The following is a 21,824-nucleotide window of genomic DNA, read 5'->3' on the forward strand; positions in this document are numbered from 1 at the left end:
TGTGAGTGTGTGTGTGTGTGTGTGAGTGTGAGTGTGAGTGTGTGTGTGTGTGTGTGTGAGTGTGAGTGTGAGTGTGAGTGTGTGAGTGTGAGTGTGTGTGTGTGTGTGTGTGTGTGTGTGTGTGAGTGTGAGTGTGAGTGTGAGTGTGTGTGTGTGTGTGTGTGAGTGTGAGTGTGAGTGTGAGTGTGAGTGTGTGTGTGTGTGTGTGTGTGTGTGAGTGTGTGTTTGTGAGCGACAGAAAGAAATTGACAGCATCTGCAGAACCTGACATAAATAAATATAAACCTCCTCAGCTTGATGCTAAGTAATGTTTATGTGTGTGCACATGATGCATGTGCACCACTCTGTACGTGTGAATGTGTGTGTGTGTGTGTGTGTGTATGTGTGTGTTGGGGAGGTCTGGGGCAGTGTGTTGTGTGCTGACGTCTGTGTGTGGGAGTGTATTCTCTCCTATGCTCCTCTGACTTGTAAGCAGCACAGCGAGGCAGCAGAGGACAGGACAACCACAGCAGAATAAAAACAGTGGAAATCAATAAGTCTCCTGACATCATCTGATTATTCACCAGACAAAGCAGGACTACTGCTCAACAACCTGCACTTTGTAAACAGCAGCTATATAACACGCTGCTCACCTTTTATGTAGACATTTGGCGAATGTTGTTTACCAAAGATATTTATAGGAAAGACGGGAGCTGATTGATTTCACCCGAAACCTTTCTCATTTAACCTCCTGCTTTTTATGCTCAGCATATAGATATGATCATTTTTTTCCTCAATCATTTATTTGATCCGTTCTGTTATTTTCTTCCCAAGATGGCAGCAAATTCTTGAAGTTATTTTCATCTCGTCATCTTCATGTCCTCATTCTTTCCTCCCAGACACTCCTGCGTGCAACCTGGAGACGACCCAGCACACATCTCAAATAGATGCTGCTAAAACAGCTTGTACAAACATGAAACTGATGCACAAACATGAATTAAATTTAATTTCAGCTTTATATAAACACAGAGCTGGAGATGATTTCTACATGTACATTGTGAAATGTACGCACAATGAAAGTGTTGACACTGAACTTGCATGTCCCTGATCATCAAATGCTTCCAGAGTGAATTTGCAGAGGCAGCTTTTCGTTGCTGACCCTAACTCTTTCCTTCTGTCCTCTTTTGGCTGGAAAAAACTTTTGTTGGCAGAGGCTGTTCTGTTATTGTACCTTTGTGGTATTGATTTTGGCCACATTTCTACCTCTCCTTTCCTCCCTTTTTACTTTCTTCTTGGTAAAATGACTTGGAGTTTGTAAAGGCAACACCTTTTTTAACCTTTCTTATGTAGTTTTCTCCTTCACAGTGCTTCTGCTCAGATGACAGTAAATATACAGAGGGAATGCTCATATTGACCCAGACTCTTGCTCTCTCTACCTCGCCTCCTCCCTTCCTGCCTAGACGACAACAAGTTTCCTGAATCAGTGCGCGTGCTCTTGACCTGGCTGGAACGAGGAGAAGTCAACCGCAGGAACGCCAACAACTTCTACTCCATGATTCAGTCCTCCAACAGCCACATCCGCCGGCTGATGAGCGAGAAGAGTCAGCATGAGAAGGAGATGGAAGAGGCCAAAGACAAGTTCAAGACCGCGATGGCCGCCATTCTAGCTCAATGTGAGTCCTCTCTGCTCAGTCACACAGTGCATGTGTATGTAGTTTCAGGATGGAAATTGCCAGGTCAGTAGCTTGATGTGAGTTTATCGTACAATTCACTTACCATACACATATAATATACCTTTGTCTGTTTAAAAAACACAATTCAAATCAGGGAAAGCTTCTTTGCAAAAAAGCATCATCTTAAGTTTCCTCTGTAAATGAAACACCTTTCAAACAAGGTTCTAGTGCATATATTTTAGGAATAATAGTACTGTATGTTTAAGAACATTTATAAAAGAGAGATGAATATAAACACATCATAACATGGCCTTTGTATTCAGTTTAGAACGGGTACAAAGTGATCACAATGTTTTAGATTTGGTTAACAGCTTCACATCTTTATTTATTAATCAGCAGGAGACCAGTTTATCCGACTGAGCCATGAGTGCAGGGAGTTGCATGAGTCTGTTTTTATAAAAAAAAAATTTAAAAAGCAAATACTTTTATTTCAACATCATCAAAAACATATAAAGAACCTAATTTTGGCCGTGTCCCTCAACAGGAGATGCAATTATAGCACCATGGCACTAAAACACAGATCAAAATAAAAAATCACTGGTGACATACTTAACATTAATGAACAAGCGTTTGAAATTTGATTTGAGCTGTCTGAGCCATTTGGGGGCAAAATAAAAGGACCTTTGATTTCAACTAATGCACCTCAGTGTACATGCTTATGAAGGCTTTGACCGCCGTGCATGCCAAACTGTGAGTCAAGTATACTTATGAATTATCACAGTAAATGTCAACCGTTAATCCCTCTGTCTGGGTTGCTGAGTTCAACATGTAAAGTATTACAGGTGAATACTCACAGGTGAAATGCTTTATATCCACTAATTTTTCCTTTATGATTTTCAGTGTTGGATTTTACTGCATCTCCAATATTAATCCTAATACTAACCCTTGCTGGCGATGAACACCATAACCGTTTGTACACTGCATTCAGGAATGTCGTCACGAAGGTTTGACCAAAATCTTACCAGGTCCTAAGTTGGCAAATTGTGTCTTATCATGGCAAATTGGCCCTGGCCCCCTGCCACCAGTCACGGAAACAGGATATTACCAGAGAGTTTACAGGTCGAGGAGCATGTGGGCTCTTTGAGTTCGTTTCTCTCGATCACACATGCAGCCACTCTGTAAACAATTTATCCTATGTCACAGCCCCCGGAGAATAACGCGGAATTTACCATTCAGTTAGTGCTTTGCTTGGGTAACAGGAACGATCGACCACACTGTGCTGCAGTAATCCCCATGACACTCTGCAGTCTGCCGTTTTATCACAGGTCACCGCTCTACACACGGCATATCAAATGCTCAAATACCCAGAGAGAAATACCATGACATAAATGTGCTCTAACCCACACATTTTCACACATACAATTACCAACACACAAGGGCTTTCTCTCTCTCTCTCTCTCTCTATATACATATATATATATCCTTCTCACACATTCACACAGAAAGCCAGCAATACTTTACATCAATGATACATATGATAAGATTAATTTGCAGGACACACATGAACTTGTAAAGACTTACTGTAAGACCAAAATAAACTTGATATAAACTTGATGCAGATGTAAGATGAATTAATGTTTTAATTCAAGCACACAAGAATAAATGGACTGTAATAATGGCTTGAGCCACACCTTCAATGCTACTACTTCTGCTGCTGCTATCTGTAGCCATAGCAATGGTACTGGCTGTTTATTACCATTACAGACAGAAATCTAGCAATTCATTTATCATGAATGTCTTAATGACAGTGTGCCTACGTAGTCTGGTTCGATTCTTGGTCTGGTGTTGTGCCCACTGACAGCTTCCTCCATAGCCTACTTACTGTTTAGCGAGCATGAAAAACGACGACGTGGATGAGATTGACGCAGCTGCACAAGTTGCTGTAAGTCAACTTACAGAAATAACAACTTTTAAATCGACATATTCCTTTGATCAACGTGAGAAATAAATCAACCACCACTGCAGCTTCTGTGTCAAGTGAAAAGGATGTAGGCAGGACTGATACATCACTCGCTACTAGTCGCTTACAACTCCTCCTCCCAGATGTCAAGATTTTAGCACATTGAAGTCAAAAGAATTAACATTCAATTATTGCTTCACACGCTGTCTATGTTTGTTATAATTAGTTATAATCAGTTGAGTAGATTCTTGTTGTAGTAGATAGTAGTGTCAAACTGTAAGTACAGAAAACAGCATTTATTCAGTAGTTTGGTCATTCGTTAGCTCTTCATTTGTTAGACTTTCCCATGTACGGCAAATGAGAAGAAATTCAATTTTGAAGTAACCACCTGGTCAATGTTATAAGACTCAATAATTACATTTTAACAGCAGCTAAATGCCAACATAGTAGTAACATTGTAACATAGCGAACTATAACGGCAGATGTATGAGGAAAGAAATGACAGGTGACCATTTGAGATAAAATTACAGTAGTAAAAGAAAATGAAATGAGTCCCACCATATTATAAATTGCTGTCTCTTGACATGCTTAAATGCATGTTTCTCTGTTCTGACACTTTGCCATCCCTACAACAGCCCCTGTACAAAGCAAATTATTTAAAAGGTTATTTTAATTACATTTCATGCAGTGAAAGATTTTACTTTAGCAAATTGTCACATTTTCCTCTACCTATTAGAACACATAGGGGCTCAGTTTGGAAAGGCATTAAAGTCTAGGTAGGCCTATTTTACAATACAATACACAGTATGTAGTGTTTACAGGGTACCTTCATTCAGGTTGTTTACCGTTATGATACAATGCCTTTCTGTGCTACCGCTGCACTCGACATTGTGTTCTCCTTCCATTCTACCTGATACGGCACAATGTATTCAACATGTATGACATGAAAAAAGGCACAACAAACTATGAATGGTGAGTTGAACGGCAGAAAACAACAATAGTGAGGATCTGTCACCTGAGATCAGGCCGTCACTGTGTGCTGCTGTGTTTGATGCATATATTAAAGCTTGTATTGATATCTACGTACGTTGTATTGGTTTCAAAAGGGCAGACTGAAGTGGGTTATAACCTCCTAGGACTCTCTCTTTCTTTGCTTCTCTCTCAATGTATGTCTCTATTTCTCTCTGTCAGTCACCCTCACACTCTTTCTTTTTGTGTTTCTCTCTCATTAAAGGCCATCCACCTCCAACACAATAATCCATACAAACACTTATTTCTATTCATGAGTTTGCCTTTCGCTCGCCGTAGTTCCACCCATGCAAATGTCAACACAGAGATTCGTCTCCCATGAGGCAGCTTTACACGCCACACCTGTGAACAAAAGAAACATCCATATTTACCAGGCTCTGCTTTTGTCAGAGCTCCTGACTGACATCCGAGGACACATTATTTTAGACGTTCACACTTCTGTCACCTTGAATAGAATTACCTTCAGTGGTGTGGCGCAACTTTTCCACTATGTGGGGCTAGTAAATCTCAGAAGGCTATCTGCCACACTGGCGGGTAAATGTTTGTACCAAAATAGGCATGTAATAAAAAACTATGCTGAGTGTCATTTATGCGTGCACTGCTTTTGTCCTCTGAGTTTAACAAACACAAACAATATTTACATCCACGAAAAGCAAGCAGGCTAAGAAACCAACCTAAATGACGTCCATCTGTCTCCATCTGACCAGCTAGAAGCCAGCGAGTTCACCAGCCTGGTCAACTAGAATTCTAGCTACTTGGCAGTGTTGCAAGGTTGGTTAAAAAACATCATTATTATACAAGAATATGAATATTGAAAATAAGAAGAAAAATGTCCACATTATGACTAACCAGCCCAAAATTTCATCACCCCACACAAGTAATTTTTACCGACACAATTGCCCAATCTGGCAATATTTCTTGCACGTAAAATGTTCTGCCCCAGATCCAGTTATTTTCGGTGTGCGGTGTCAACCAATCAAGGGCCACCAGGAAAAGCCGAACATATTACACACATACTGGTGTCGGGCAGAGAAAAGTACGCCCCTCAGCATTTTTCATTAAAACATGTATTGCACATTTGGAACTGCAGCCCCGTACCTTTAACGGACTACACGCCACTGATTACCTTCATTGAAAATCTCTAAACATTGTTCCCATTTTGATTTTTGGTTTTTTATTAGTCAATATACTGAATGCCATAGCAACAAAACATATGTTCCAGTAAAATGACTGGCCACTGACAGCTTTAAGATTTTGTAGGATTTTCTGTTTGTGTTTTGTAACAGTAGAAACGGTCGTCTCATGTTTTTGTTTGCAAAATTGGCAAATATTTAAGAGCTAAAGCAAATCCCCAAAAAACGTAGCTATAATGACACAGATATACTTCAGGTGATTGGATTGAAGGGATGATCTGTTTGAGAAAATTTCTCCGTGACTGAGAAATTCATCTTACCCCCAATGTCCACTGTCACAGTCTGGTTCCATCGCAGCTGCTGCAGACAATCTGCTGCCTTTCCAGCTTTGTGCCATTGTCCACCTACATCACATAAACAGTCTTGACAGGTGGGCTAAGTTGGATTTCCAGCATTACTTGATTAGCTGACAACATTTCTTGCCCCCAAAATCACAACAAGCAAGCATTAACCATGAGAGGAGTTCGATACATTGGCACCACTCTTGAGCTGTCCCAGACCTGCCACTGCTTCTGAGGCATTCCCCCATTTGATAAAGTGCTGACTGCCCATTTCGCACCTGTTTCTGCTAACTGGTCTGGGAATACGAGACCTTATGGTTGTGTCCCTGTTAGCAGGGAAAATGAAAAATCTGACCAGGAGTGTTGCTACTAGAACAGGCTGTGCCGTGGCCCTAACCACAGCTAGTTTCTGACATGTCTTGCTAGGCTTGACTGCCTTCCATCAAAAACACAGGGGAGATCTCCTGGGTGCTTCACTCTCACCAGAGGGATTGTTTCACCGCTCACTGCTTCCAGGGAGGAGGAGGAAAAAGCCCAGTTAAAGCATCCTCTTCTCTTTTGTTTTCCACCCATCCTTCTGCCATGGAGGAACGAGTTCTCTGTGTTGGGTTTGGCCTGCATGCCCCCTTCTGGCTGCAGCCAAGACCAAAGCATATCCCACCAGCAGGGTTGGGCGTTAGTACTGTATAAATACGCTGGAAATCTGGAGTTGGATTTTTGCTTTTCCTGCCAATGTCACTGGCCACTGAAAGTCCACAAATGAAATTATCTTAATGGATGTCTCTTCCAGCTATAAGAATGTGTTCTAGCCTCTTACAACCAGCCAAGAGTCAATCTAAAGTAGTTTTCACTTCTAATTCATAAAACGGACCGTTTTCCTGAGCAAATCCTCCTTGTGTTCTCTAACCATACTTGATTAATTTGCTGTGGATTGGTACACAAGCCCAGATAGATTTTGATTTTCTGCTCACTATTTAATTGATCCGTCCTTGGACATAGAAATATCAGAGAATTAATTAATTCAAATATTTTAAACTCCTATTTTTACTTGAGTTAAACATGTATAGTTTATATCTACTAATACGTCTGCTAATACTAACAGCCTCCATATGATCATTTTCATTTCAGTTTCAGTTTGTGCAGGAGAGACACAGACATCCTCATGCTGTAAATAAAAAATAAATACTAATACTGAAAGTCAATGCTGTAAATAGCCTTACCATAAATCCTACTAATGCCAATTTTGGATGCTCTTATTTTCAATGTAGTTTTATTTAAACAATAACACATTACATACTCACTTATACCATATACCCCATGCATTTGCATAGAAACACATATTTTGATATATTTAATGATGCTTACACATTTAAACACACAGAAAATAAGTACTAGATGGTACAACCTTCTTGTTGGACTTAGATGTTGTTATGTTACACCCCTACATCTAAGGGTGCTCCTATAAGTAGGGACAAAGCAGTAGATTGCAAGAGTCACGGCCTTGCTCTGTTCCCTCATTCCCCATTGACCAATGAAACTGAAGTAATCTGGGAATAAATGTATTATTCATACTGACACCTAATACACACACACACTTTATGTACATACATACATATATTAAGGCTAAACTATGATGTTCAATATAAAAGCCTTTACTGTATATACACCCATAACATGAACACAGAATATCAATGCACCATAATCTAGCATGGAGCTGATGCAGTCTTAACCCTGAATATATCAATAGTATACAGGATGTATGTGATGATGACAAGATACATGGTGTTTGACAGCAAGCTTGTTGTTTTTATAATGTTATTGTATTGAGTGATGGAGGGAATCTATTCAGATGTAATGCTGAGTTCACTGTCTTCAGCTGTAGTCTAACGAGACGGCCTCCAAAGTACCAAAGTGGTCTCTCCAGTGACGGAAGAAAGGCAGCCAGTCAGCAAAACACATAAAAGAGTATTTATGATTGTAAATGAATGCCTGCTGACCTGAACAGCCATCACAAAAGTCTGTATTTGCTACAGGTGAGTAGATTAAAGATTGGTAACACAATAACTCAATCAGTTAGCTGCCAAATAGATGAATATCTCCAAAAAGAAAATGCCTTTTTTCTTCTTATTGCTTTTGTTGGTTTGGTTTCTTTAAAAGGACTTTGATGCTGAAGACACAGTGTCCATTACAGATATGAGTGTGATTTGCATAATTTAAAATCTTGGAGATAACTGATGTGACTGAAATGATAACACTGCATATAAGGTATTTATTTTTAATTTGCTTTGGCCTACCCCATCACCATGACGTAGGTTTCATTAGATAATCAGGCGTCAGACATAAAGACAAAAACTTTCAGAGCCTTAAATATGTCAAATATATTTTCTGTCTTAAATGTCTACGTGCATGTCTTACGATATGATATGATCTGTCTGTCTGATCGGAGTTGGATCTTCTCCTGCATCTCCTCTGTAGCCACATTATGATGAACCACATTTGACAAATGTGCATTTGAGCAAATAACAATTGATGTGGACTATTTGTTGCCTTATCGTACAAGACAAACAATACCAATCACACACACTCAAATGCACATTTGCCTCAGTGTATTGTTACAGAAAGAAATGGCTGAGACTTCACATGCACAGCACCCAACTGCAATATAATTTCACTTTTGGCTGGTAAACATTTTGAACATTATGTTCTGTATCTCAAAATGCCTACTGCTTTGTGTTACACATAGATGTTGCTTCTTTGTTTAAAAGTTTTCTCCTTTGCCTCAGGGAAGACGATAAACATGACGGAAGTGTTTTGTTTTATTTTCATCTGTTTTTGAGTCAACCTACCATCTGCTAGTGCCAAAAATCCCTGTAAGCGTTAATGCAATTTACACTGGAAAAACAACATCCTATTTCCAATTTTATGCCATAAAGCAGTCTCTCCTCACACCCAGAACTACAAATTTAGACTGAATCCAAATGTAAAATGCAGTTTAGGGGCCAGGAGGTGCAGCTAATCATTTCATTGATGGTCTCGTCAAGTTACAGTACACAATATTTAGAAATAAACGAAGAAGACAGCAGCCAGTTTTGCTTTTATAATTGTTCCTAAACAGCTAGGATCTCATGGGCCTTACTATTAGAACCAATTTCATGCGAATACAGCCGTTTCTGTGTCTCCAATAATTGCACCCTTTTAAGATAATAAGTGCTGTGTATAAATCTGTTGGACAGAGTATTAATTATTAGTGAACACAGGCTAATAGGTGACAAGAATTGTAAATATTTATGCCAGTAGATGGTATGGAGCATAGAACCACAACACAGTGAAACATCTTGTTTGCCTCTCCTCTCCTTGCATTGATACGTCACTGCTCTATAAATTATATAATATCATTAAACTTTGAAGAAACTAAAGAATCCCACACACCGTTTCTTCACAGTCAAGAGTTTTTGATCTTTTGCACCTGTCAAGACGACTTTGTCACATGTGAGAACTTTGCTCCAATAATATCATCAAAAGCACACACCAAAACTGATCTAGACAAGATGAGGAAAATATATTTGGAGTACGAGATTGAAGGTGGTATGTTATGTGGCAGCATCTATATATGTGTAAATAATAACAAAAAAATGTATAAATATTTGACACAGGTCTGAAACATATACGTACTGTCAACACACAGCTCATTGTTTTGCTCCTCTGCTCCTTCCCTCTCCCCTCTTTCTGTTGCCCTTCACCTACACATTTCTTCCTCACCTCAGTTGAACAGATTGTGTCTGTATTCCACGCCGCTTCCAAACAAAAGGCATGGGACCATTTCTCCAAAGCTCAGCGGAAGAACCTGGACATGTGGCGCAAGCAGGTTGAGGTTGGTGTTTTAATGATCCTGTAAGATTACTTTTTTTTATCATCAAGTATGTATGTAGCCGTATGTAGTTTTAGTAAGGACCTATTTAGCAGTGATTTGATACTTTTTGTACTTTTTAACCTTTTGCAGTTAACTAGTAACTGTGCTCATGGCTTTTTCCAAAGTGTGGTTTTGTAATAGCAAAGCAGAAAAAGAAACAGCAAGGGGGCTTAAATTGAAACCTGAGGAACTCCAAAGGGGGGAAGTTCAATCTAAAAGGAGCTCTATTCCTGATGGCAACCTGGAAATTCATGTGGTTAGTTAAAATTGCATGGTTTAGAGTGTCACAAATGTATAATTTAATCTCCTAACATATACTTTTAAAGAAGGTTATTTGGTATGGAAGTGTGAGCTCTATGTCCATACAAATTTGAAACGATGGATGATAGCTAAGCAGAGTTATAAACACATTTTAACAATATAATTGTCTATATCCAAAGTGAAACAAAATCCAAAACTGAAATTCTTAGCTGAGTTGATAAGTACCTGTTTAGTTTTTCACACTAATGTCACATTAATTTTAATAACCCATGGACACCTAGTGTGAACATGTGACGGGGAAATGTGTATGTTAATGAAAAGTGTAAATTAAATAAATACATTCACAATGCCATCACATTGCGGGCAGAATCAAGATAACTAGAACATTTATTAATAACAGGTGTATGAACAGATGTCATACAGATCCCATGTTAATACGAGGTGTAAGTGGGTTCTTAAAGGGTAACTACTACTCTCCCTCTCCCAGCATTTAAGAAATGCAACAGAGGAGTGAGGGGACAACAGCTGTAGGAGGCGTGGGTCAGGGGACACGGGGGAAACTGACACTGACACTGATTAGGGGGCGTTAACATTATTAAGTCCCAACCGGTCGACTCTATGTCAGCATTGGCCTTGTAAGGTTCAGAGCAGATTTAAAACAGTAGATGGCGTGTTGAGCCATTTTCAAAATAACTGCATTTATACATGATTTGTTTGGGGCAGGAAACTGAGGTTATCCATCTCATCATTTTTTCCAGAAACTGACAGGGTTTTGCTTTTTTCATTATTGCTTACTGTCAGACAAATGCCACATTAATTATGCTGAAGATTTGTGTTTAATGGTGTCCGTGTTGTTTTTAATAGAGAGTGCAGCTTTAGGTGTCGATCTGATTGGTGAAGTTTGGGTCTGTAAATATATAAATATATATCAATATTGTTGATTGCAGATCAACAACTAGATACAACACACACATACACAGTTTCCTACACTCTCACAAAAACACTGCGTATAATGTGGTATATCCACACACAGACAACACCTATCATTGCAAATCAAGCTTTGTCGCAGCATGCTACTGGAACATTTTTCTGCTGAATGTCAATGAGGCCCTGTTCTTTGTGAATATTCATGTATAGTATCAAAAGAGAATAGCGTTCATTCTGCTCCATCCCCTGCAGAACTATGAAAATGCTAATAACTTTCCAGAAATAGATCTATGACATTAGCAAGCATTCAGAACCGCTGCTGGGAGCTGTCCATATCAGAGTGTTGATACATTAATCACACTTTACACTTTAACCCCTGAATATTGATTTGCTGTTAGGCGGAGCACCATGCCTCTACACATTGTTGTTAACTCCCCGGTGTAATGACAGTAGCCTTTGCATCAGAGGTTGTAGTGCGCGGGGTGAGTGTGTGTTCAGATACCAATGTTTGTTACCGCTGCTGTTGAAAAGCCTCTTGTGTTCAACATAAGTGTAAATCAGCTCCTGAATTATTCTCGGTGCCTCAGTCAAGCTGGGTGTTGTTTGCATCACTGTATCTGTAATAAGACAAACTGCCTCGCCATCTGCGCACCAGACAGACTACAGCAGAAGTACAGCTATAACTATCACAACATCATGGGTGACACGATTTATACTTGATGTTTTTCTTAGTTGCCTAAATGAAGCAAAGATACCAATAAGCCAGTCTTTATTTCTGTTTCTCTTCTTTTCTTCTCTTTCTCTACTTCTGTAAAAATGTTCCCTCTTTTTTACGCATGCTGTTTTCTTTGAATTACAAAGTACCTCTGCAGAGATAACTGCTTTTATTCTCCATATCAAACATCCACGCTTTGTTAAATTAAATGAGAGATGCAAATGAAGTTTTTAAATACAGTACATTTAAAGTTTTTGTAAGGCACTTTTATGATGCTTGAGGACGCTTTTCAAAGATGAAGAAAAAGTTCAAACAAGAATATGCATTATAACTGTCACATTAGGAAAACATGATGTAGTGAATAGCGAAAGATCATGGCTATTATAGCATTGGGTAATTATACTGTACAATGACATTCTCATATAGCCTCAACTGTTAGCATGCTAATACGCTAAACTAAGGCGGTGAACATGGTAAACATTATACCTGCTAAACATCAGCATTTTAGCATTGTTCTTGTGAGCATGTTAGCATGCTGATGTTAGCATTTAGCCCAAAGCACCGCTGTGAAAGTCCTCCCAAGAAAAGAGACAGCATGAGTTGTTTCCCCCCAAAACCAACATATGTTTTAGTTCAATTGCAAGTGACAAAGCCCTCAGCCCCCCCAAAAAACCTACTGACTTGAATTGAATTGACAGCAATAGACAGAAATATTATTCTTTAACCAAAGGTTTTGTGATATACTTTAATTCTTAAATATGTGCACTGTTTTAAATGCTACACACACTGTTTAGAGTATGTATCAATTCTTCAAATGGATGACATTATTTTGACAACAACATTTGTACGTTTGGTGAAAGGCTTGATGTACTGAAAACCGTGTAGAATCAGTCTTAGTAATATATTAGTCTACAGGCTTCTGCTGCAGAGGAAATCATCTGCATGGGCAAAATGTCACGTCTCTTCTTGCTCTCACTAAGGTGAAAACTGTTATGTCTTTTAAGAGACACCAGCTTTTCCTCCCGTTTGACATGGCTCAGGAAATTGAAGTGGACAATTTGAAAAGTACATGGTTGAGGAAAACAGATGCAGAGATGAAACCACCATTGCACATATTGCATGCTGTGCTTTTTGTGTTGTTATTCTAGCCTTGAACATGGTTAGAAAATTGTAATGTTTTTTTTTTACAGCAGCAGTGAGTCACTTATACAATAATCAGACATTAAAAAGATTGTTTTTTGTAATGTTTTATTCACAATTACTTTGAAACATTGTTGGATGGCATTTGAGGGGGTTCTCGTTAACAGCAAGACGTTCGGTTCATGAAGGATTACTGTGCTCTTTGATCTTTAGTTCTTTATCATGCTCAATAGCCTGTTTTAATCCCGCTGTCTTTTATCTGTTATATCCTTTCACACTGCATTAACCAGAGTAGAAAGGCCTTGTGCCCTCCAATGTGATAATTTTGTGTGTGTGTGTGTGTGTGTGTGTGTGTGTGTATGTGTGTGTGTGTGTGTGTTTTCCAGGCAATAATAGTAAGGTAGGAGGTCGGCAGGACAATATGATCTCTCTGAAGGTCAAACTGTTCCCACCTAACAGTGTCCAGAGTGAAGGTTAAAGTCTTTTCGCATTATTTGAAAGGATTTTTATCGGCCAAACAAACACCGCAGGCGTTCATATTTTTCACTCCTTGGTAGCTCAAATGTGAGTGTGAGTGTGGGGGTGACACGTTACCCTCTCACCACTTCCTAACTCTGACAAATGCAGCATAAGCGTGTAAGCATGTAGGATGCTGTCATTCACTCCACCCGGTCCAGATGTGTGAATATATTTAAAGGCTACATGTCTGCATGCCTGGCCCCTGTTAACCTTGAGCTGAAAGCCCGAAGACACAAAACAGATGGCTGTCTGTGTGTGTGTGCGTGTGTGTGTGTGTGTGTGTGTGTGTGTGTGTGTGTGTGTGTGTGTGTGTTTTGCATTGGTTTGCACATGTTTTGTGGTAAATTGTTTTATAAGCAGTAGAGAAGGTAAACAGTATATCCACAATGCAGATATTTTCCTGCTGTTCTTGTGTTTTGCAGAAGATTAGAAACATGCACAATGAGCAGCTGATGGGCATCAGGGGAGAAGAGGAGATGGAGATGTCCGACGATGACATGGTGGAGTCCTCCGCTAACAGCAAAGACTCTGAGGACTCAGGTAAAAATATTTGGGCTGACACTAAACAGTGTACAGGTGCTGAGATACTGTCACATACTGTCCTACCAGCAAACACTGTACATGTCACTGGTGTTTTGGCTAAAAGGTGAGTATGATCTGTACAACAATAAAACTTTTCACTTTGATCCACCAAGTTGTGGCCAAAATTACTTTTTGCATGTTGTGTTAGCAGACCTCTAACAGCGTGCCAGTGGACATCCAGCAGAACATTAGCTTGGGACACTATTCACAATTTTTTTTTAATTTCAAAACCTCACAAATAGCAAGCTGAGCTGTGACCAGAGCCCTCGCTACACCGTCCATCATACTTCTACTTTTTAATAGTTGTCAGTAGTTTCTTCATTTATCTGACTGTGTATTGAATTGTGTGACAATAGCAGCCAACAACACCCCATTAAAAAATCCAGAGATTTTAGTTTGCATGTTTTTAATGTGAAAGAACTATGTACTCAAAACACAATTAGAATCAGTATGTTGTAAATAGTTTGAAAGCAGCTTTAGTTTTTAATAAACTGTTCAACACAATGATTTGAGATCGCAATATGAGCGCTTACACCATTTAATGAATTTGGCTGCTGCCTCATTTAATCTGCCTCAGCTGAATTTCCAGTTTTACAGTTGGATAAAATCTAAATACAAGTGCTGTTATGGCCTTAGAGGGTGGAGGTAAATGTTTGACACACACCATTATTTTATTTTCCTCTCTGGAGCACAGCATTCTGGTCTCTTGCAATTTTTCTGCATATTCATGAAAGTAACTCTGGTAAATGTAGGTAGGTAAGTACAGTAGTTGTAGACATGGTATGCTCAATCAAATTGGTTGCACAAAATATTGGAACTGTTTATCACAAAGGAGCCCCTGGAAAGCACAAAAAATCATTGAACCCTAAATCACACATACAAAAAAACACAGAGAGAATCGAGGCCTGCATTACCTCTGAAAAGAACCTGTAATCTGATATTAGGCACAGGCAACACAATAAGAGATAAATAAACTGTGCAGAACAGGAAATAGAGCTAATCTTTTGAAATCTCTTTTCTGAAGGAAAGTCACGCCCTTTAGGCTTCATATTGGGAGATGATTTGTTATTATTACAATAGTGAATCTCTGCACTTACAAATCTGATATGTGACCAAATAAAACTGTAAAATTAAACAGGGAATAACGCTAGTATTGGTGAAGCTTCCTCTCATAAAAATATGTCACACTGGGTGCATACTGTGTTCAGTTTGATACAGTATGTAGCTGGGTGTACAGTACACAATGTGCACACAGATACATAAGCACAAAGCTGGAAAAGAAATCTCCAATCTCAAGTTATGGCTGAGGCTTTTCTGTCAGCACACACACTAATGGGAGAATAAACTGTTGTGCTTCTCCTAGCGTGGTGTGTATGTGTGTGCATGCATGCGTACAGGTACATGTGTGTGTTAGGGGTTGATAACATCCCTCACCGGGGAAATTCAGAGCAAATACGGGGGTGGGGGGATCTGGTCGGAGTGTTGGCTTTCCTTGGGCAGCAAGTTAATAAGACTTTGTAATCAATACTATCCTCACCCCTTTCCTGCCTCACTGAATACTGCTAGGAGAAAACACACACATGCTGGGGCCTCCATATCCATCCGTTGAATCATGTCTCCACACATTCCTTTCAAAGTATTTCTCAACACACAAAAACATTATGAGAGTATCGTTCAAATGTTGAAAGATACTGTGGCATCTTAATGAGATTCACATGTTAATCGTACAGGTGAAATTGAATCAGAATCAGAATTCAGGATATTGTTACCATCTCATTTCTGTCATTATTTCATCATCATCTTCCAAACAGTCTGTGATTGTTATTTATTGCCACCAATCTGGATGAAGTGTTAGACTTCTTATTATTGGGAGTCTTTCTAATTTGACTGACAGTCATTGCAACAGCAGGCTCACATTGAAAATCATTTGATTAATAACTGGAAATGCAAATGATGTTCTTATATCCCTCTACACCATCTGAAGAAATCAGCATTAGTATACTTTAAAGTTGAGTTTACTGCAATGCTTGACAGAATGAGCCTGATTCACACAACTTTTCTCAAATGCTTCTTACTTTTGTTCAAGTGGAAATTGCCCTCAAAACAAAACAACCTGGGGTTCATGAAATATGCATTTGTCTGCTAATGAATACAAACTGTGCATCTTTGCTGATTTTGATACACACCCCGGCAAGCCCACAAGTGGTCTACTGATTCAAGAATTGTGTGAAAACAGAAAATGAAAAGGCAAAGGGACACAAGAAGAAAAACCTACAAATAACAAAACAATAAAAAAAATAAAAGTCATGGTAAAAATCATACTGATGCTGTGTTTGGTATCAGCGAGAAAAACATACTGTACTATGGAAGAACAACAAAGCAGTTTGACATAAAGTTAAGTGAATAAAACTTAAAATAAGTGTAGTCTGTGTGCTACAGGTGGACATGTCAAGCTTCTCGAGATGGATAAATAGATAAGAAAATGAAGACCAGGCAGTGATTGATAGTGTTGATTTTAACCTGAGGCTCCAGTATACCCCCATCCACCCACCCACCCAAAACACACACCTTTCTGAGGTTGGATCCTGGGTGGACTGTCCGCTATTCCATTCAGTTGGTGGATAAGGTCACCAATGCAATATGCATCTTAGAATAGATATTAAAAGATTGCCTGAAGCAGACATGATTATTAATAGGTAGTCCTCAAACAGGCATAATGTGCTGCTTTGAAAATTACTGAGGGTAAATTCTTCTAATTTAACCCTGACCATTAGATAATCAGACAGTCTTTACAATGAAATGTGCTGTACACCTTGAATGTCAACCGTTTGCCTATTGTAGGATATTATTTCAGAGTTGGCACCACATTAGACTTTCAAGCTTCTATTTGTGAGTGTACTGAAAAATCAGATTTTGGCCATTTATTAATATATTAGCGGTGTATTTCAGATCAAAATCAATAAATCGGCTTTGTTCTGCTTTCAGTCGCACTGAGGTCAGTGTGAATTAAATTTCTTCAAGAAAGTTAATAGGAAAAAGATGAATAGGAAAGAGAGGAATCCTATTGAAGTCAAAAGCCTATTTAAAGATAAAAGGCACTTTTGGCATTTTTCAAAAGGGATTGTATTTCAGTGCCTGCTTGGGAACATAATTTCTTAAAGGCTCTCATACTGCATTTGGTTCACAAATGTAAAAAGAAGGAGAATGATTCTTTGTCTAAAACCCTCTGGGCGGGGGGTGGGGTCTCCGCACTTTTCCTGTTATTGAGATTAAACAGAATTAATTGTGCGTCAGCTTCTGTATGAGGTAAAAGAATAAAGACTTACGACGATGTTAGCTACAGTATAAAGTCGGTGGGTATTATTTGAGGTTGACAGATGCTTCACTCAGCAGTTACCAGAGGATAATTGCTCAAAATGTATTTGGTGAAATAAATCCCAGTCAGGTATGTTCTCGATGAGTTTCCTAGCATTCATTGACGAATAATTAAAGCTTGTGATTTCAAGAATCAGTTACAGAATCAAGAAATATGAATCGGCTTTCATTTCTTGTCGATGCCTGAATTGGAGGGAGAGATTCTTTCTGAGGAAACAGAACAATAGAGTTTGCCGTTTAGACAGAAACGAGACCGATTAAACTCCTTCTTAATTATGTGTCATTGTGTGTGTATGAATCTGTAGGTGTCTCCCAAGCAGAAGCCTTAAAAGAGGAGAATGACTCCCTGCGCTGCCAGCTGGATGCCTACAGGAACGAGGTGGAGCTGCTCAAACAGGAACAGGGCAAGAACCAACCAATCGGTAGTGAGGAGGACAACACGCACTCTCAGCAGCTCAGCTTCCTGCAGCAGGCTCTGCAGGGCATGCAGAAGGTAATTAGATTTCTGGGTAACCAGTTAACTCTCTGACTGACTAAGATTTGGGTCTGCTATGATAAAACTACAGAAGATGAACTGGATTGGAAACTGATTTTTTTATTGCGTTATATCATGTCATTAGATTCAAGTTTAGTCCACTAAACTGTTATTTTGACACATGCAGTAAGTTTAAAATGATGAAACCAAATTGATAAAATACGTAAAACTCAATACAGTCGTAACCTCTATGCTTCAAAACATATCCACCTGAACAAGCCGTTTAGTGTCGAGTCTATTTTCCCTTCAAAACAAGCAGCAAATACCATTTGTTTCCCGTGTAGCATTTCCTCTTCTGAGAATCTTGCTACGAGAATAAAGAGAGATAACTGGATTGTCGCACTGTCACTTGATTACAAAACACTCCTGAAACAAGTTGATTTGCCTTGAAAACAGGTGACGTTATCCTGCCTCAATCATACTTTGAAACTATAGACTTGCCAGGAAATCAAGAAGCCCCATTTCAGTCACGCAGGAGGTACCTTGACAGGGCACGACAACAAACCTCAGATATTTTCTGTGTGGTTCCAGTCAGCATGAGTTAAATTTGTTATTGCTGTTAAAGCAGCTGGACATTCAATGTGGGCATTCCTGTACTGCACACATTTTTAGTGTAAATCATAGCAGCTTTGGCTTCTCACAGCTGACAGTAAACAGTGATTCAATCAAAGATCAGATCAGACTGCACTTCACCGATGACACTGCAAAATGACCTGAATGTACTGAAATAAGCTGAGGCAATCGTTTTCAGAGAAATCAGCATTTACCAGCGTCGCATTTGTCAGTGTACTTTAAAACTAGTTTAAAAGCAGTTCACATAAAGAACAAATGACCTCTTGACCCTCTCTGTCCAGAAACGGGAAGGATATACAGTCTTTGTTACTGAAAATTCTCTTTTCACTGACAAAGTTTAATTTCAATTGACCTATATTGTAATGAAGATGTTCCCTTTGTAGGCAAAGTTTGCAAAATTGGATATCAGAGATAGGGTTATGGTCACTCTATAAGGTCAGGATTTGAGTTACAAAAGATCGGCTCTCCAGAGAGCCTCAAATTTAGACTTTAAAATATCGTAATTTTTGGTTTTTCTGTATACATTTGTATCACGCTGAGTATTTGTATATTCTCAGCATGAATTGAAATGTATGTGACGTCACCAAACGCCATGTACCAATTAGGATGATAAAGGTGTTGGTTGCCCCCCCCCGACAGATACAACAAAGTAACCAGAGAGCGAGACGACAATCATGCACACTCTGTACAAACCCACACAGTCCTGACAGGAGCTCTAATCGTGAAGATTAAGTGAAGACACCTGTGTGGGTGGACAGTGACTGTGAAGGGGCTTTAAGGCTGGTCATGTAGGTCTGGAGGCTGTGGCTTTGTTATTATATTTCCAGCAGTTGAGGACTGAAGATGAGTTTAAGCCAACATCGTCCAAAGCATGCCATGTAGGTTCTGTGAATTGATTGCTCTGTCCTCAGAAGGTGCCGTTAATGATGGTGTTAATTAAAGCTGAATGGAGAAAATAAATCGGCAACTATTATTTCGATTGATCGTTTCGGTTGTTTTTCAAGCAAACATGTCAAATATTTTCTGGTTTCTCCAATGTGAGGATTTGCTGCTCTTCTCTGCTTTATATCCTTGTAACCTTGTAAACTGTTGCTTTTCTTTGTCATATAGTACATTAGCACATGAAATGTCTTGATTTTAGATTTGATTTTATGATGGGTATTTCTCACTTTATTCAGGCAGTTTTTTTTTTTTACAATTGTTTTATTAATCAAGAAAATAATCCTCAGATTGTTATATATTAGATCTTGTTATATATTACAACACTCCTGCCACACAGTACTCACATTCATGCAATAAGTCCCACAACACTAATATATAAACCTCATGTTTTATAGTTATATTTATATGTTTCATTTAATTTGAATCTGCAATCTGTAATGTTGCTTAATTAGTACAGTATATTGTTATATTTATCTTTACAATGCAGTGTGGTGATGCTCGCTTTACTCTGCCACTCTGCGTGTTTGTCATTCTTCTATGTTGCTTCAGTAAATCATATATTTACATTCACACATCATCATGTCACCTGATCGGTTAATGACATTTCCAGTTTGTTTACTGTAGTTTAATTTGAGGAAAAGTGGGAATTGCACCTTCAATAATAAACATCTTTGCAGCTTTTACTTACAGTAATGCTTATTACACTAATCTAATCTGATCCAATGTTTAGGGGCTGCAGGCATGTGTTTGTGGAGGGGCCGGGACGTGAATCAATTTGTGGTTGTTTGATTGAACAGTTTGGCTTTTAGACAGAAATTACACCCTTTAAATGGCTACAATGGAAAGAAGCAGCAAGTCTTTGTGTCCTGAGGACCAACATTGAGAACCACAGCTTTAGGCCATATTTAAGAGAATATTACCCTCAGGAACATTTAGTTATCCAATTGAAAAAAGAAAACACTTCCTCAGGCGGCAATCCACTTTTCTGATCACCTGCTGTGTTGTCAAATAGCCCCAGCTTGCAGTTACTCTTCCTTAAGCTAAGAGATGTCAGGGAAAATATTGTTTTCAAGGCAGAGAAGCTTTTCTCCACTTCCATCTCATTTGACAAAGAGCATCATAATCACCTTCATGAAATGTGTCTCCGGCACGTACGTGAAAACATCAGTTGATAATTTGAACACTTTGCTTCTTTCCCCTGGCTGAATTTTAGTTGTTTTCAGCAGATTATCAGCAGATACATTTATTTATCCTGTCTTCACCTCCATGACGCCACTTGATCTGACAATTAATGTTCACCTTGAAACCTAGAAGGCATTTATATAGTTTTTATTTTAGCACTGTACCTCTCTAGAGCCTTTTTCATACATGACAAAATACACCTGTTCTTCTCTTGACCATTTTAGCTGCAAAATGCCGTCATCAACCGCAATTTCCTTCATGTAAATGATGCCAAAACTCAAGTGCTAACATTTTAAAGATGATATTTACCAATGAAAGGTTGGCTGAGCACATCTGTTGTTTTTCCAGCGCTACACATTATCACATACACTTTTACATCAGGGAGCTGCACAGTGCAACTACAATCTTCTGTTCATCACTGTGACAAGGTTCAGTCTCTGAGGGGTGGAGAGCATATGTGGAGACTTGCCTCTGGCGCTTGCCAAAGGTCTGTTCAGCACCAAGTCTAAATTCTAACAAACTGTGCACTACTTCTGCAGATTTCAGTGTTTAGAGTCAAGCCTCTAAATTAATGTTCTGCTTTTGGGCTTACATCTAATAATGTGTTAAGTAGTAACCTCTTTCGGCCGGGCTTGCATTTTGCAGTCCTCAAGCTTCTCTGTGATGCGCCTTGCCTGACAAATAAACCCTAATTTACACTTTCACAAATTCAGTCTGCATCTTATCTGCATTAAGGAAATGTTAATGTGAGATACAACAACACACATGACCTTGGCATCTCGGAGGCAGCTGCAATTTATGCAAAAGATTGTCCTTATTGAGAAAATATTCTCCATCCATTGGATATAACGCCTCATTTACACTGAAGATAAAATCTATTTTAGTATTAATATGTTATCTGGATTATGACCTCAGTTTATGGGCCTTATATTTACATCAGAAAATCGTTAAATGTTTGTTGTTACCTGCTTTCTGGCTGCATCATTATAGGAAATTGGATAAGCAGTTGAGCAGGTTTGACAACACCAGCTTCTATTTTCAGCTCATT

General features: G+C 38.9%; 1 protein-coding gene across 1 annotated transcript in view; it reads left to right on the forward strand.

The window, feature by feature from the left end:
* The window catches only part of LOC139291128 (ecto-NOX disulfide-thiol exchanger 2-like), a 67,559-nt gene that overhangs the window by 32,156 nt on the left and 13,579 nt on the right, over positions 1-21,824 (forward strand). Inside the window, exons 5-8 of the mRNA XM_070913057.1 lie at positions 1,440-1,652; positions 9,880-9,986; positions 14,010-14,127; positions 17,850-18,037. Coding sequence (XP_070769158.1) covers positions 1,440-1,652; positions 9,880-9,986; positions 14,010-14,127; positions 17,850-18,037 — 626 coding nt within the window. The remainder of the gene's footprint in view (positions 1-1,439; positions 1,653-9,879; positions 9,987-14,009; positions 14,128-17,849; positions 18,038-21,824) is intronic.

Source organism: Enoplosus armatus, chromosome 10 (assembly GCF_043641665.1).
Source record: "Enoplosus armatus isolate fEnoArm2 chromosome 10, fEnoArm2.hap1, whole genome shotgun sequence".
Classification (NCBI taxonomy): domain Eukaryota; kingdom Metazoa; phylum Chordata; class Actinopteri; order Centrarchiformes; family Enoplosidae; genus Enoplosus; species Enoplosus armatus.